Source organism: Octopus bimaculoides, chromosome 20 (genome assembly GCF_046866305.1).
Source record: "Octopus bimaculoides isolate indiv1 chromosome 20, ASM4686630v1, whole genome shotgun sequence".
Lineage (NCBI taxonomy): Eukaryota > Metazoa > Mollusca > Cephalopoda > Octopoda > Octopodidae > Octopus > Octopus bimaculoides.
In genome coordinates, this window is record NC_142947.1 from 10,065,894 (window position 1) to 10,082,535 (window position 16,642).

At 37.3% G+C, this 16,642-nt stretch overlaps 1 protein-coding gene across 1 annotated transcript; it reads left to right on the forward strand.

Moving 5' to 3' along the window:
- Positions 1 to 4,056: 4,056 nt before the first annotated feature.
- LOC149131590 (uncharacterized) lies at positions 4,057 to 5,615 on the forward strand. Its single transcript, XM_089337999.1, has one exon. It carries the CDS (start codon positions 4,158 to 4,160, stop codon positions 5,100 to 5,102), a length of 945 nt encoding a protein of 314 aa, XP_089194125.1. The 5' UTR covers positions 4,057 to 4,157; the 3' UTR covers positions 5,103 to 5,615.
- Positions 5,616 to 16,642: the final 11,027 nt, after the last annotated feature.

A 16,642-nucleotide genomic window follows, 5' to 3' on the forward strand; every position in this document is an offset into this window, starting at 1 on the left:
TCCTTATCCTTATGTTACATTACGACGGGATTATTTTGGCAATTCTTATCAGTACTTTCATACTTTGGCTTCTGTTGTGTGTGCCGAGTTTTCTGCCGAATTTTACAGTTATTCAAAATCTGTAACCACCTAACTTTCTGTATTTGATCACTCCATTTTCTTTTTCATAATTTTTTATGGAATTTATTTCTTATTACATTTTAAGCATTTCAAATGACTTTTAAAGATTTTTGTAAATAAATTTAAATATAACCAAACATTCTAATTACAGTGACTATACTGTCGGAAACATTCTCTTTTAACACAAAGCGCGACAGACCACGAACGTGGCCCAGATAGATGCATTTAATTTATGGGCGTTTGTTGAAATGTCTGTCAAGAGATAGATCAACTAATGACTTTTCAGATAATGTAAATTTTGTCACTGTGTGCATGGTAGTCTCATTTTCATAAAATGCGCTCAGCAGTCCACGCTATGTAATTGCAAATCCCAGCGCTTTATGGGGTAATATTCGCAATTTCCTGGTTGCGTTGAATTACTGAATTTTACACCCTGAACTTTGCTGAAATCGTATTGCATTTCACATGATGTAAGAAATGCTTGTAAGATTGAATACTGAAATGCCGACGATACACAAAACTCAGATTTCATTAATTTAGTAAAACCTAAGAATCACTACAGGGTTAGTGGTGGAGTATTATTCGCTAAAAACAGGTTATCCGTCTTCCTATTGCAAAAAAAAAAAAAGATCTTCACAAAACAATTTTACTAGGGTGGACCACCTAACGTTTTTATACTATAACCTCTAAATACTACATCTACTTTCCGAACACCTCAAACCAGTAATTCTTTGACCATATCACCTCCTACATTAGGAATGTCTCACTTCACCCCTTTCTGAAATCTTCGTCCTAGTGACTTCAACACTCACAGCTCCTGGTCACTCTTACACTCATTTCATATCGACGCAGAAACAGAACCTTTTGCAACTGTCAACTCCCTCGTCACCTTCTCCCCCCCTACCTACCCCAAATCTCGTTCTGGATCGATATGACATTAATACTCCAAACACTTGAACTCTTCCTTGCCTCAAATTGCACTCAATACCGTTACCGTCTACGCAACTATGAGATTCTCTGATCATTGCCTCGTCGTAATATCCAAACACAATAACATGCTACTCAGCTCCTCTTTCCCTCTGGACAAGTGAACTACTATAAAAAAAATGATAAAAATATGGTATACAGAACTTCGAATAAAAAATCCGACGTTGACCTTCACTAGTTTCTTCTGACTACGAACGTGTGTTTGTGTGCGTGCATGAAGCTATTGTCAACTACCAATGCTGTCATTTTGCTCTGTTATTCTCAACAATCCTGTTGATTCTTTATGACCGGGCACATTTTTTTTCTTTTTTAAATTTTCTGCGGGGAAAGGGGCGTTCTAAATGAACTTCAAATAAGTATTGAATATTTGCTTAAAGCGTGAGAATCTCGTCTCCTTCCCGCGCATACAACTTCACTAAATTTTTATGTTGCAGACCGCTATTTGTTTCTTTAACAAAAATAGTAACACGATGTCTGTTAAAATCTTAGTGTTATTCGAGTGTACTAAATCTGAAATTCAACCGGCAATGTGCATGTCCTTATAGTTATTCAATAAAGAAATAGAGAAATTGTAGAGCTATAGTTTGAAATATTTATAATTTAATGCGGTAATTAACTTATAATACTCTAAGGAATAGATTGCAAGTAGTTTGTCGCGGTTGAAATGATTTATTAGTTCAATTTGGCAACCAATTATAATAAAGAAATGTATACTTTGAAACTAACAAGGCCATTTCATAACCCTGAAAAAATTCTGTTTCGCCTCAAGTTATGGGAAAATGAAAAATTCTAGTTTGTTGATCCTGCTATACAATGTCTCTTTTTCTCCTCAGATCTGAAAAAATTAAGATCAATAGAGCAACAATAAGAGACTTTCTCTTCGCCGACGATGCGGCACTTGTTGCTCACAGTGAATTAAATCTACAAATAATGATGGACCACCTTTCATCAGCATACAAGGCCTTCAGTCTGGTCATCAGTGTAAAGAAGACAATCATTCTCACTCAGGAGGGCGCAGTGAAAGGCCATATCAGGCTTGATGACAAAGAGCTTGAGACAGTGGACAGGTTCTGCTATCTAGGGTCTACCGTTTCCTCTTCTACTTCACTTGATGATGAGATTAACGTCAGGATAGGGAAGGCAGCAACGACTTTCGGAAGGCTGACAAAACGAGTTTGGAAGAACAAGAGATTAGACATCAAGACAAAGGTCAGGATTTATGAAGCATGTGTTCTCAGCACACTCCTCTATGGATCTGAAACATGCACCTTGTACAGCAGACAGGAAAGGTGCCTCGGTATTTTCCACGTCAGATGCCTCTGCAAGATCTCAGTCCTAACATGGCGCGACAAGGTCACGAATGTTGAAGTGGTGGCCCAGGGGAATCTTCAAAGCATGACAGCTATCTTGTGTATGAGAAAACTGAGGTGGCTGGGGCATGTTAGGAGAATGGATGACCATCGAATCCCGAAGCAACTGATCTATGGAGAACTGGCCCAGGGCAAGAGACCAAGAGGAAGACCAAAACTGAGGTATAAGGACACTTGCAAAACTAGTTTGTCCAAGTGTGAGGTGGATGTCAGCACCTGGGAAGAGAGGGCTGAGGACAGAAAAACATGGAGGACTGTGGTGAAGGAACTGCTTCGCAGTGGAGACGCTGAAAGATTTGGTGGAGACAGTGTCAATTGGTGAACTGGTATTGAAAATGTGGCCAAAAAGGCCACATTAGAGCACACTGCCCTCTGCAAAAGCGAAAAACAGAAGAAATGCCGGCAAAGAAGCAAGAGAAGGAAAAAGAAAAAGAGGTGGAAAGAGAAGAAGAATGGAAAGTGGTTGATGGAAAAAGGAAGAAGTTGAAAAAATGTAATGTGGGATCCCAATCCTTGCCCACCCCACCCATACCCTCTGAGGCCCATCCTCTCCCTACATTCACTGAAACCACCCATTCCCCTCCTAAACAAGCTGAAAAGAAAAACGAATCGCAGACACAACAAAGCACAAAAACTTTTCCTCCCCATCAAGTAAACTATGCGTGCATAATGACGGACGAGGAAAATACGGAGCTAATCCGGATGGTAACGGACTGGAAGATAGCAAAGTTTGTGAGTACATATGGTTACCAGGGTAAAATAGGGTGGAATATGTGCATGCTGTTTTCAGAAGGACAGATGGAACAAGTTAAGAAATACATAAAAAAGATTTGAAATGCTGGAAAATAAATACAGACATTAAGGATATACCAGATAACATACCATGTGATGAACTATTAGCAAAATATGGTACAGACGTGATAGTGGGGCTAGAAGAAATAAAGGGACTCGAAAGGAAGTAAGTGCTGTTGCTTGCTGTGGGGCGAGTGGCACATTTCCATATTTTCATTACTCATTTCATATCATCATATTTATAGTTTTATTTAGATTTTAATTTTAATTTTCTGTTATATGTCCCCACAAGTGTGTTTGTTTGTCCCCTCTTCGTTGGCCCCTTGTGGGTAATAAAAGAAAGAAATATATAAATTGATAATTTCTCAGACGGTGATCTGGTACGTTTGTTTAAATCGTAGGATGATGTTTTCTTTTTCTTTTTTTCTTTCTGGTGTTTATGTTTTTAGTTCAGATCTAACCGCGGTGAGAATACGAACATCTTATTTTTGGTAAGTAAAATTTTAGGAGCATGACACCAAAAGGTAGGCTGGTCCTACTGATTTAATGAATAGCAGTGTAGTTGACATAGAACTAATTTATTTTAAGAAAAACAAACAGAAAGGATATGTCGTTCCAAGTACATCAAATAAATTTTTTTGACTTAACTAAGAATTGAAACCGTGTCGTAGTTTCGAATGATAAACGAGAGAGAGAGAAAGAGAGGTGTTGGAATAGTTCATTTAAGACAGTTTGAAAACCAGAACAAGATAAGTAGACTTTTTTATTTTGTTAATTTCATTGTTTTTTTTAGATAATAAAGAGAAAGCTTGGTCAGTTGTTCTGTTGGAGGAAAATTTTGATATCAGTTTGGTTTCATATCAGTTGGAGATTATATCCCTAGAAAGAATGGAGGACTCGGAAAGAACTGATGGAGACGATTCTGGGGAAAATTTAAGAACAGATGGAGATAGCCCTGAAGATAATTTGAGAACGGATGGATATATCCCTGAAGATAATTTGAGAACGGATGGATATATCCCTGAAAATAATTTGAGAACGGATGGAGATAGCCCTGAAGATAATTTGAGAACGGATGGAGATAGCCCTGAAGATAATTTGAGAACGGATGGAGATAGCCCTGAAGATAATTTGAGAACGGATGGAGATAGCCCTGAAGATAATTTGAGAACGGATGGAGATAGCCCTGAAGATAATTTGAGAACGGATGGAGATAGCCCTGAAGATAATTTGAGAACTAGTGAAGATAGTATGCGGGTTAATTTGTATAATGCTCCAAGTATGAACAATTTGCAACGAGCCGCGAATATTTTGTGGTCAAGACCCTCACCATTAATCATTTCCAACAATCTCAGCAACGAAGAAAGCATAGAAATGACTGCACGAAGAGCATCTCAGCAACCCCAGCAATACGGCCGACATCGGCTCGCTACTAATTATTATAAGATACACTGGCTCTATCTACTCGTCTGTCTGGCGTTATGCGTACTCAGTTTCTCATGCAGCACAATACATCTGCTGAAGGTAGCTTACCACTTTCCAAAGACAGTAACTGAATACATGAGTGCTTTTTTAGACCTGGTTATAGATGGCAGTGCGTTGATAATCTTTTGTATAGTTTTCCCATTTTCGAAACGGGGAGCTGTTTTACGCAGCCGCCGTCTCATCCAGTGTCTCTTATGTGCCTTATGTAAACTCATGTCTGCTACAGTTATCTTTGGTTTACTACATGATTGGATTATGCTAGCTGTTCTCGTCAACAGTATCACACTTTTGACTTTGTTGTGTGTACTGGGCTTGCGGATGAATTTCTCATCTCTTCAAAATCGATAACGTCTACTTCTCAATACATATGATCATTCGTGTTTTGTTTTTCGGTTTTTATATAGTTTAACTTTTTAATATTTTGTCTATAAAAAAATTGTTTTAAAAAAATAACACGTAACCAAACCTTTTAAATAAGGACTACACTCGTACATAGTGATTTTATGCTTATTTCTTAAATAGTTTCTGTAAATTAAACATAATTTTTCAAACGCTTTACATTAATCAATTGTACATTGTTTCGCGTTATGGAATCCCTCTAGTCTTTACATAAGAAATGCACGTGGTATTTAATCCTAATATATCAAAAATTCACATTCACACATAACAAAGTGACGAACTACATTTGCGACCTACTACAATTGTAAGGGAAAGATTCTTTGCTAGAAACGTCAAGATTCCCACCTCCCGATGGTAAATAGACTTTCACAAAATAATTTTACTGTTGAAGACAACCACTAACATTTTGTGACTATAACATATAAGTACATGTGTTTTTCTAACTCCTCAAACCACCAGTAACTCTTTGACACTATCACCGCTTGCATTGGAGATTCTCTCTCATATTATCACTTCACATGTGAAAATATTTCAACAAAATGGTGTCCTTTCAACCAAACAAAGCTGAAAACGGTGACACAACGTTACATTTTCCATTTTCAAGATGTTATTGTCCATTTTATAAAACTCGGAACGTTCTCCTTGTATACTAAAACTGTGGAATACAACAAGCAAGCGATCGTAATGTGACTGTAACATACACAAAGAATTGGGGAGGGGAAAATCTATAGTTCTTTCCTTAAAAAAAAGTAATGTAAATATAAGCGGAATAATCTAAGGATTAAATTCCCGTCTTCTTGATGTAATCGATACTATTTATTGGATCGATCTGGTTTGTGGCATTGACAGCCATCAAAACTAAAGTGTGATATGACACTAACCAGGCGTTTTACTAACACTGAGAAATATATGGCTTCGCAACACGCTAAGAAAATTGAGATATTGTCTTGGTTTCAGGACAAGGCTCCTCGAATGATCAGATACCGCATCAACAAATACTGAGGTGTTGTAGAGAACCTTAGCACTTGCAGTGAGTGCATGACACTGGTTCAGCCTAATTCAGGAACATTAAGTTCGATATACATTACTAGATTCACTCGCATGGACGAATGACTCCAGCATCGTGTTTGTCTTTTTTTTTTTCTTTTCCTTTTCATTTATGAAGATTTTTATCAATAGAAAGAATAATACAATAATAGAAGAGTGCTTCATAAAGCTCAAAGGCTCAGAAATGATGGATAGCTGGTCGGTTATATTGAGCAACAGTAATGCCAATGTCAACCAAAGGCGTGATTATGGAAAGTGAGTTTGCCGGTCTGTCCATATTTGGTATTCAAGCAATCAATAGCTATTGGATTGTCGATATTAGCTTTTGGTATTCGTTAGCATTAGTTATAATGCTTAACTGTTAAGAATTCACCGTACTATTACGTCTAATATTGTGAACGGTTCAGATTAGTGAGCTGTGTACAACAGAAACGGCGAATGTGATGGGCTTTAGCTACATACTATCAATCACAGTCAATATTTTATTGATCCTGTCTTTAGAGTTCGGGTTCAAAACATTGAGTGAGATAAAGTGACAACGAAAATAAGGTTGATCCGGACAATAAAAGGGTGAAGAGGTGCATTTGCTCTAGAGCAAATCTAGATCGTTTAACTTTTACTAGTTTCAGTCATTGGACTGCGGTCATGCTGGTGTACCGCCTTGAAAATTAAGACTTTCAGCATTTAGCTTCCAAGCAGTCAACCATCAAAGTACTGACTTGGCTCGACGTTGCTTAACTTCGATGGTCGAACGAAAAACCAATGCTTTCAACGTGATTATATTTTGCCTAATAAAATACAAATAGTGTTCTCGTAATTTGCTCTGGAAAAAAAATGGAGTAATTCCTATTTTTTTTTTTTCCTCTTGCGAAAACAGAATATCCAAATTCAATAAAGACGGACACAAAATTCCTCCTTGAGTCAATTAAACCAGCTACATAGAAATGGTTTTAAATTTTAGCACAGGGTCAGCATTCATAGGGGGAGGGGGGTTAATTGATTACATCAACCCCAGTGTTTGACAGGAACTTTATTTTATCAATGCAAAGTAAAGTCGACTTCGGCGGAATTTGAACTCATAACATACAGAATCGCGAGAAACGACGTTAAGCATTTTATCCGACGCACTAACGATTCCACCAGCTCGCCGCCTTTCTTAGTTTCAATTTTTGGTTCACAATAAGCAATTTTAGGCGAGGGGATCATTGATTACATCAACTCCAGTGTTCATTTGGTACTTATTTTATCGACCCCCAAAGAGGTGAGCAGTAAAGTCAACCTCGGTGACGTTTGAATTCAGTACGTAAACTTGGAAGAAATGCCACAAAGCATTTTGTCAGGCGTTCTAACGTCCATGCCAGTTTGCCGCTTTTTAAGCTACATATACAGAAATCTACTCAACCGAAATGAGACAGAAACAATAAAATTTATCTTACAAAAAGCAGGATACGTTCATTTAGCTCTCAAATGTCTACAATTCCTACAATACAACTGTTTTTTTTTTCTTAACTCTTTTATAATATATATGAAATTCAACAAAGGTAAATTTGTCGCTGACAGGGTTTGAACTCAGTTGTGTCTTGTTTTGTCTATCAACTGTGTATATGTTTTGCATTTAAATTTTTAATCGCATCTCAATGTTGAATCATACGTTTTCATCTGACCTCAGAATCAAATTGTGTTGGCCCCCCTCTATGTTGGCTCCTAGTGGTCAACAAAAAATGAGAGAGGAACGAATTAAATGTTGCGACACAAGAAGCTCCCGATAATTTTATAACCTTTCTAGATGGGTGTTCGAACTTTAGAAATTCCTCCCTACATACAATATCAAATAATGCAGAAAGAGGAACTCCAAAAGTCATGAAAACCTTACGTGCTCCCCTTGTGTGCTTCGTCGGGTAACAGCGTGTTAAACTTTGAAACGGGTTAAAACTGACGTCTTGGTATCTTTCGTATTAAACAGTGTAAATATGGACGCAGATATGACTGTGTGGTTAGGAAGTTTGCTTTGCAACTATGCGATTCCAAGTTCAATCCCTCTGTGCGACACTTTGAATGAATGTCTTCTACCATATCATCAGGTCGAGTAAATCCTTTATGAGTAGAATATGGTAAATGACTATTGCGTAAAGGCTTAACGGAACGACTACTCTTGTTTTTTGGTTGGTGGACTTAATCGTTTTCCTCATTTAACGCCATCACTTGGCCAACCTGCGGAGTCTACCCTGGAATAAACATTCAAACCAAAGACCCCGTCTTGGAATAACTTCCTTCCTTCGTGTTACCAATGTCCTGCTGTAAAGGATCTTGAAGGTTACCCTATCACTAAGCCATATATATAGATTTTTAAAAAAACACGAAAAAAATATCATGAAGTGAGATTTTTTTCCAGTCACGAATTGAAACTGTGGTATGACGTCAGTGTCTGGGGAGGCTGACCGGAAGGGGAAAAAGGGCAGAGGGAGCCTCGATCGGGATTCGTGCCCTTTTTCGAACGGGGCTGCGGTCAGTACAAGACGTGTTAAGCGACGGTCCAGGTTTGGGAAGGTTTGGGAGAAGCAGCTGCTATTCCTGGTGTACTTTGGGTCGGGGCAAGCTTCAAGGATCGGATACCGCAAGACGGACTCGCAGTCGAGGAAAGGAAAACTGAGGGAAGGCGATTACATCTACTCGTACGCACACGCCACAGAAACCAAGAAATGATTGTAGCTAGTCAGAAGTTTACGTTTTAATGTGCAGCTCTCAACACATTTATAAAGTTGATTCTTGATGATTAGATACAAATTTATATGACTCCTTACCGAGTCATATAAACTAGACGGGACACCGGTCCGTCGCAGGGTTACTTATTTGCTAGCTGAGTGGACAAGAACAAAGTGAAATGAAATATTTTGCTTAAGAACACAACGCATTACCTAGCCCAGGAATCGAAACTGCAATCTTATGATCATGGCTACTAACACCTTAACAACTGAGTTACAGGCCTCCGCCACTGGATACAAACCGAAAGGTAGCATTCATACATTTCTAACAACATTAAAAACCTAAGTGAAGTTTGATGACCTAGACTAAGAATTGAAATTGTGTCGTAGATTCGAATGCAAAAATACGTATAGTGATTAACCAAAGAAAATGGAAGGGAAAAAATGGAAAGCAAAGCGCGCGCAAGTCGAAATGGTGGACTAATTCATTTAAGGTGAGTTTTAAAATTTAAAAGAAAAATAGGGAAGTAGTTTTTCTTTCTTTTTAATTTCCATTTCCGGAAGAACAAATACAAAACAAAACCGGCTGTTAATATTTCAAACGGAGGAAAGCTCTCATATCATTCGGTTTCAAAACGGCTAAAGAAGATTATGTCTCGAGAAAGAATGGACGGTGATTCTAGAACTGATGGAAATACAAATACTTTGGAGAGTAATCCAAGTATGAGCAATTTCCTGCGAACATCGAACGATTCCTGGCCAACATCACGTCCACCACCTGCTTCCAGCAGTCATAACAACGAAGAAAACATAGAAATGATAGAGCTAGGAGAATCTCGGCAGCATCCGAACCAACAACGCATTATTCCTAGTCATTATGAGCCACACTGGCTCTATCTACTCCTCTATCTGGCGTTATCTATGTTCAATTTCTGCAGCAGCATTATACATCTGTTGAAATTATCTCACGAACTTTCATATACTATAGCAGAGTATTTAATCATCCCTCTAGACTTGGCTATATCGGCCGGCTCGTTGATAATCTTCTGCATCGTTTTCCCGTTTTCGAAACGAAAGGCGGCTTTCCCAAATCGCACTCTCGTCCACTGTCTCATATGCAGTTCGTTTAAGCTGGCGGCTGCAACCATTATCTTCGGTTTACAACATGACTGGCTTATGTTGGCAATTCTTATCAATTGTGTCGCGCTCTTTAGCCTGCTGTGTGCACCGAGAATGATGTCGAATTTTAAAGTTGTTCAAAATCTATAACGAACTTTACATTCAATCATTACATTTATTAATTTTTTACTTTTTCATGTACTTCAGCTTTTAATATTTCAATTGGGTTAATTAAAACAAGTTAATTAAAAACAACTAAATATAAACAAATGTTTTAAATACAGTGACTACGCTGTCACGGGTTAAAACCCGAGTAAGGTTATATATATATTTTTTCAATATTTCTTAACTTCATTGCATTAGTTTTATACCTCTTTTTATCTTTTTTAGCTTTGCATAAGGTCTTATGTTTTAAACGATGCCAGAAATGCATGTAGGATTCAATACTTAAACTATGTCTACAACACAAAACCAGATTCCTGTAGAATAACAATAATTCCATTTTGTGAACTATTTCTGTAATGGTGGGGTGGAATTGCACGAAAATTTCTGCTCAAAACGTTGAAACTCGTGTCTCCTAAGGGAAGTGGTTCTCAGTTGAGGTCTACATAGCCCCCAGGACCCATATAAGACTTTTGAGTGTTCACAAAATATAATAAACTGAGGATCCACAATTATATTTTAAAGGCCCCAGAAAAAATTTTACTCTTGGTGGTTCCCAAACTATGAGTCGCGACCCATCAGTGGGTCGCAAAAAGTTATAAAATTACGCATTAGCTTTGATTAACTGCTGCTGTCTATCGAGATAGTTCAAGACTCAGGTTTTCAATACCAGACTGGTTGTTTTATCAAGCAGTAGGCTTTTTTCACGAACTTAACAAATCAGAGGTGGTCATTTTTTCAAGTTATTTATTCGTACGTAATCGTAAAAAGGAAAAGTCTGTTTTTACCTATTTATAGAGAACTTTAACTAGGCGCAGTACAACACTGATCGAGCCGATAACAGTTACTGCTTCGAGGTTTTGTATTAGAGTTAATACCTGCCCATAGGGTATGGAGATGTTGAAACAGTTATAAAACGTTTTGGTTCACATTTAATATAAATAGTAAAAAATTTAAATAAATAAGACAGTATGGATTTCGCTAATAAGTTTATAACTTATTCAAAAAAAGTATAGGAGTGATCACCAGGAGGCTCTTAATTAGCCAATGAAATTATTGGAATAGACAGCAGCTAGACGGTAGATGGATCAATAGAGTCTATCTGATAAACGGTAGGGTTAAGTGGGTCGCCATAAACTGGTGTCATAAATAGTGGGTCGCGCCTCTAAAAAGTTTGGGAACCACTGCCTAGACATATGTATTGGTATGTATTGCAAGAAACAGCTAGGTTTCTTTCTCTTACATTTTACATAGTTCAACCTACGTAAGTTAATATGGGGGGAAAAAAACAAAAGAGAGATTTTGAAAGAAGTTTCTATAAATGTAGTTTTTATATATCGAATGGGTATGGAGGCCCACCAGAATAAAATAGTAGTAACCAAAGGGGTCTTTGGGCAACAGATGGTTGAGAAACACTGCCTTGAGGCATATAGAACTTGTAAACAACTTTTGCCGATGGAGACCACAACTATTATCTTCACGCATTAAACTCGTTTCTTCACGATGTCTTTTTTTTTAATAACTTTTAGTTGGATACGGTGTGAATCTACGTTGGAGGGAGGGGAAAATGGCTTCTAATTTGCAAGTCAATTGTAATTTCTGATTTTAAGTTATTTCATTAAATATATTCAAAGATTATATCTAGTTGTCTGAATTACCTTTTTAAATTGTGTGTGATGGAGGAAACGTTTTCTGATCAAAACATTTCTATAAACTCTTGAGTCTCTAAAGTTTTAATGCCCAATCGTAATTCTACCATTTTGATTACTGGGTAAGGCACGAATATAAAACTCACTCTCTCCTCCCCTCCCACTCTCCCTCCCCTCTCTCCTGTGCTCTCTAAAGCTAACTCACAGATTCAGTTGGTCACAAATACTTTTAAAACAAAGTTATATATATCTTCTGTAATATAAATTTGTCCTGTCGCGGAATTAAAACGATTTCAAGTAAGTGAGCGGAATCTTTTGACTTACGAATTATTTATGTTCACCATATCCTAATTATCAAATATCTACTGCATAAAATCACAACTGAACAGTAGGACTAAATAATTTAGGTGCTGTGTTGAATCGGATTTATGAATTGTAGTAGTTAAACCGGGTTTGATATTCTCAAAGCAATGTCTCTTTTACTTGTTTCAGCCTTTTGACTGCAGCTACGCCTTAAAGGTTTTAATTTTTTTTTTTTTGTCGAAAAGATCGACTCCAGGACTTATTCTTTGCAAGCCTAGTATTATTCTATCCTACTCTTTGGCCGAACCGTTAAGTTACGGGGACATTAACACGTCTACACCGATTGTCAAGTGGTGGGGGACACAAAGACACACATTTATATATGTATGTATACATGTATACAGGGATTGGACAAAATAATGGAAACCCTTTAAAATTTCAAACAAATTTATTTTAATATGAGACAGGACCGTCTTTGGCAGTAATTACAGCTTGAATTCTACAAGGCGTGGACTCGTACAAAGTTTGTATTGTTTCCAAAGGAATTTTTGTCCATTCTTCAGCTGATAGTCTCTAGTTCTTGTAGTGATGATGGTGGAGGATATCGACTCCTTATTTGTTTTTCTAAAATGCACCATAAATGTTCAATAATATTCAAATCTAGGGGCTGTAGTGGCTAGATAAGATGTTCAACTTCACTAGAATGTTTTACATGCCATTCAGTAACAACTTTAACTGTGTGAATTGGTGCATTATCATCCTGAAAGATTGTGTTTCCCTCCAGAAATAGTTCCGCAACCATAGGATGAATTTGATCAGATAAAATGCTTAAATAGTCTTGACTATTAATTCTGCCATGAAGGGTAGCCATTTCCAAGATATAGCCCCGCCCCCGCCACCAAGATCATCATAGATCCTCCTCCATGTTTAACAGTTGGAAGAAGGCAGTCTGGGTCAAATGCTTCTTTTGGCTGTCTCTACACGTATACTCGGCCGGAGGTCGGAAATAAGGTAAAGGATAATTCGTCCCAGAAAATAACATTCTTCCACTGCTCTAGGGACCAGTTTTAACTTCAATCTAAACGCTTTGCAACGTTTGCTTTTGAAAGTAGTGGTTCTGCAGTAATTTTTGGAGCTGTAATTTTGTGATCCTTTCTAACAATTCGCGTAAGAGTCCGACGGTCCCTGTCTGAAAGTTTTGCTTTTTTTCCGGAGTTTTGTTTCGATGACGAGGTTTTTCCCTCTTTCTCAAAGACTGCCATTACTTTTGAGACAGTACTTCTTTATACACCAAACATTTCGTCTATTTTCGTTACGCTAGCGCCTACTATACAATTTGACCTCTTTGAAAGTCCGATAGATCTGTCATTTTAATGAATTTTAATTACCTTTTTCTGATCATATCTGAAAAGAAACAGCAATTTTAGCAAGACATATTAAGCAACACTACTAATAAATAAAAAATAAACAAGCTTTTGACGGTTTTATAGATATTTCAAAATTATGATGATATGATGCTAGGTGTTTACATTATTTCGTCCAACTCCTGTGTATGTGACGGGCTTTTTTGTCCTTTTTGTTTTTCAATTTCGAAGAATTTTCTTCTTTAGGTTGTCGCCTGAGTATAATTTTATTTTTTATTTCCGTAAGTGCACTGCGTTAATGTTCGGGCATCGCTTGAAAGGGTTCGTCGAACAAATCGATGCCACAACTTTTTTCTACGTCTGGACTTATGTCAGTTACTTTTGCCCGAACTGTTAAGAAGTGGGGGGCGCACACACAAACATACACGTACACACTGTCTACTAAATTCCCTCACAAGACATTGGTCGGCTCAGGACTATAATTGAAAACACTTGCCCAAGGTGCCGCTCAGTGGAACTGAACCTGAAACCACGTGGCTGTAAAGCGAGCTTCTTAAACTTTCTCTCATGCTTGAGTATCTGAAACACTGTGGAGGTGCGATGGCCCAGTAGTTATAGTAGCGGACTCGCGGTCGTAGGAACGCGGTTTCAATTCCCAGACCAGGCGTTGTGAGTGTTTATTGAGCGAAAACGCCTAAAGCTCCACGAGGCTCCAGCAGGGATGGGGGGTGGGGGTGGCGAACCCTGTTGTACTCTTTCACCACATCTTTCTCATATACAAAAGTATGGAGTAACCCACTGGATTAATGTAAAACGGTTTTTATTATAACTGAACATAAAAATAAACATTAATATATATATATATATATATATATATATATATATATAATACAAAGAATATATATGCGTGTATACACACATATATGTACATACTTACATCTACATGTGTATATAGATGCATATCAGGGTACAGGACGTTAGAACAATGAACTACAGATCACGGAACGAACACATAGGAAAACAGATAGCCACTTGGAATTAATCCTTCGTCAGCTGCCTCTATTCTAACTAGACGTTTCTATATATATATATATATATATATATATATATATATATATATATATATATATATATATATATATATACGCAAAAATGCTATTTCTAAAATCTCTCTCAGAGATCAACACAGTAGTTGTACTGACAAGTAATATTCGTAGCCACTTTAACATGACTGTCCATTCTAGCAGACTCTACTGCTATTTTTTAACCCCAAGAAGACATCACCTCCAGCTGGTTAACGATGCACAGCTACATCCAATCGGAGTTCACTAGAACGAACAGCCATGTTAAAATGGCTATGAATATTACTTACACACACACACACACACTGAATGTTTGAAGTTTTGATCCCTTCCAGTAACAGGATTATAAAAATACTGTTAATGGCAGTACAATGATGAAACCTGTCTCCTTCACTAATTCTGTCGTACACAACGCATTTATTGTGACCAGACCATATTATCAGGAACAATACTTTGGTGAATAGCAGGCAAGAAGCTATTTCATTGCACTGGTTGGCCTGCAAAGGTCCTGTACTGATGCCATGTAAAAAAGCACTCATGCCAGTGCCACCTAAGTGTGAGTATGTGTGGTGTCACATAAAAGCACTTGGTACACTATGTGGAGGTGCAATGGCCCAGTGGTTAGGGTAGTGGACTCGCGGTCAGAGGATCGCGGTTTCGATTCCCAGACCGAGCGTTGTGTGTGTTTATTGCGTGAAAGCATCTAAAAAAGCTCCAAGAGGCTCCAGCAGGGGGTGGTAGTGATCCATGTTGTACTCTTTCACCCCCAACTTTCTCTCACTCTTTCTTCCTGTTTCTTGAGTAATGCTGCAATGGACTGACGTCCTGTCCAGCTGTGGTCACAAAATGACAGACAAAGCCTTTCATTGAAAGATAGCTTTATCCAGCAGCTACTTTGACAAAAATTGTATTAAATAGACTTCTTCTTGAGCTCTCATTTTCGTTGCATTTTCAGATGTTAAACTTCTGCTTTTAGAGTCATGCTTGAATGGAGCTTCAAGTTGAAGGCAATATCTGTTTCAGTATCAGAGACCAATATTGTTGGCCTGAAGGATTCTATTCTAAAACTGAAAAAAGCAGTGGGCAGAATACTAGAGATATTTTTTTCAGCAACATTGTCTTTTTAACTGAATATTTTGTTATTTTTACCTCTAGCTGTGAGATGAAAATGTAATAGATTTGTTTTTTTTCTTAAATTCCAATTTAATATTAGCCATTTTCCCCCCTTAGATTCTCCAAGATTGGTGGACGGCAACTTGCTGTTGATAATGACTCAAATACTTGGCGTGTTTTAGCTGTGAGTAACCTCATTTTCTGTTATTTAACCTCCAACCATTTATAGAAATTAAATTACTTTATTTAACCTGAGGTCATTGAAAAGAATTCAATAAAATCTCTTATTTACTCTCTGTCTGCTATGAGAAAAAATGAATAATTTCTCTTAATTTTAGAAGAAATTGTTATTTAACCTTTCTGAATCTGAAGAGATCGGATGAAGAACGTTTTAGCTCTGGGTGGTGGATAGCTAAATAATCGAACTGAATATTAATGGTTTTCACATGAAAAGAAATACCCTAACTATTCACCAATAGAGAACCAAACCAGCAAACTGATGCTGAGATTCATCAATTCACAGTTTTAGTCCTGCATAACTTCATTTCATGGTTGTTCACTTCTCCATTGGAAAAATCTTTTAACATTCACTAAACACAAATAGAAAAAAAGAAAATGTTTTACAGCACAAGTTCCTAAGGTGAAGAAAGATTTGGACTTCTGTTTTTCATCCCAGATGTGGTTGTGTGGTAACAGGCTTGCTTGCCAATCATGTGGTTCCAAGTTCAGTCCCACTTTGTGGCACCTTGGGCAAGTGTCTTCTACTGCATCGGGCTGACCAAAGCCTTGCGAGTGGATTTGGTAGACAGAAACTGAAAGAAGCCCGTCATGTGTATATATATATATATATATATATATATTTATATTTATATATATTTATATTTATATATATATATATATTTATATTCATATATATTTATATTTATATTCATATATATTTTAATATTT

Excerpts from the sequence above, each read along its gene's own strand:
- LOC149131590 (XM_089337999.1), top strand. The coding sequence starts at position 4,158 with ATGGAGGACTCGGAAAGAACTGATGGAGACGATTCTGGGGAAAATTTA.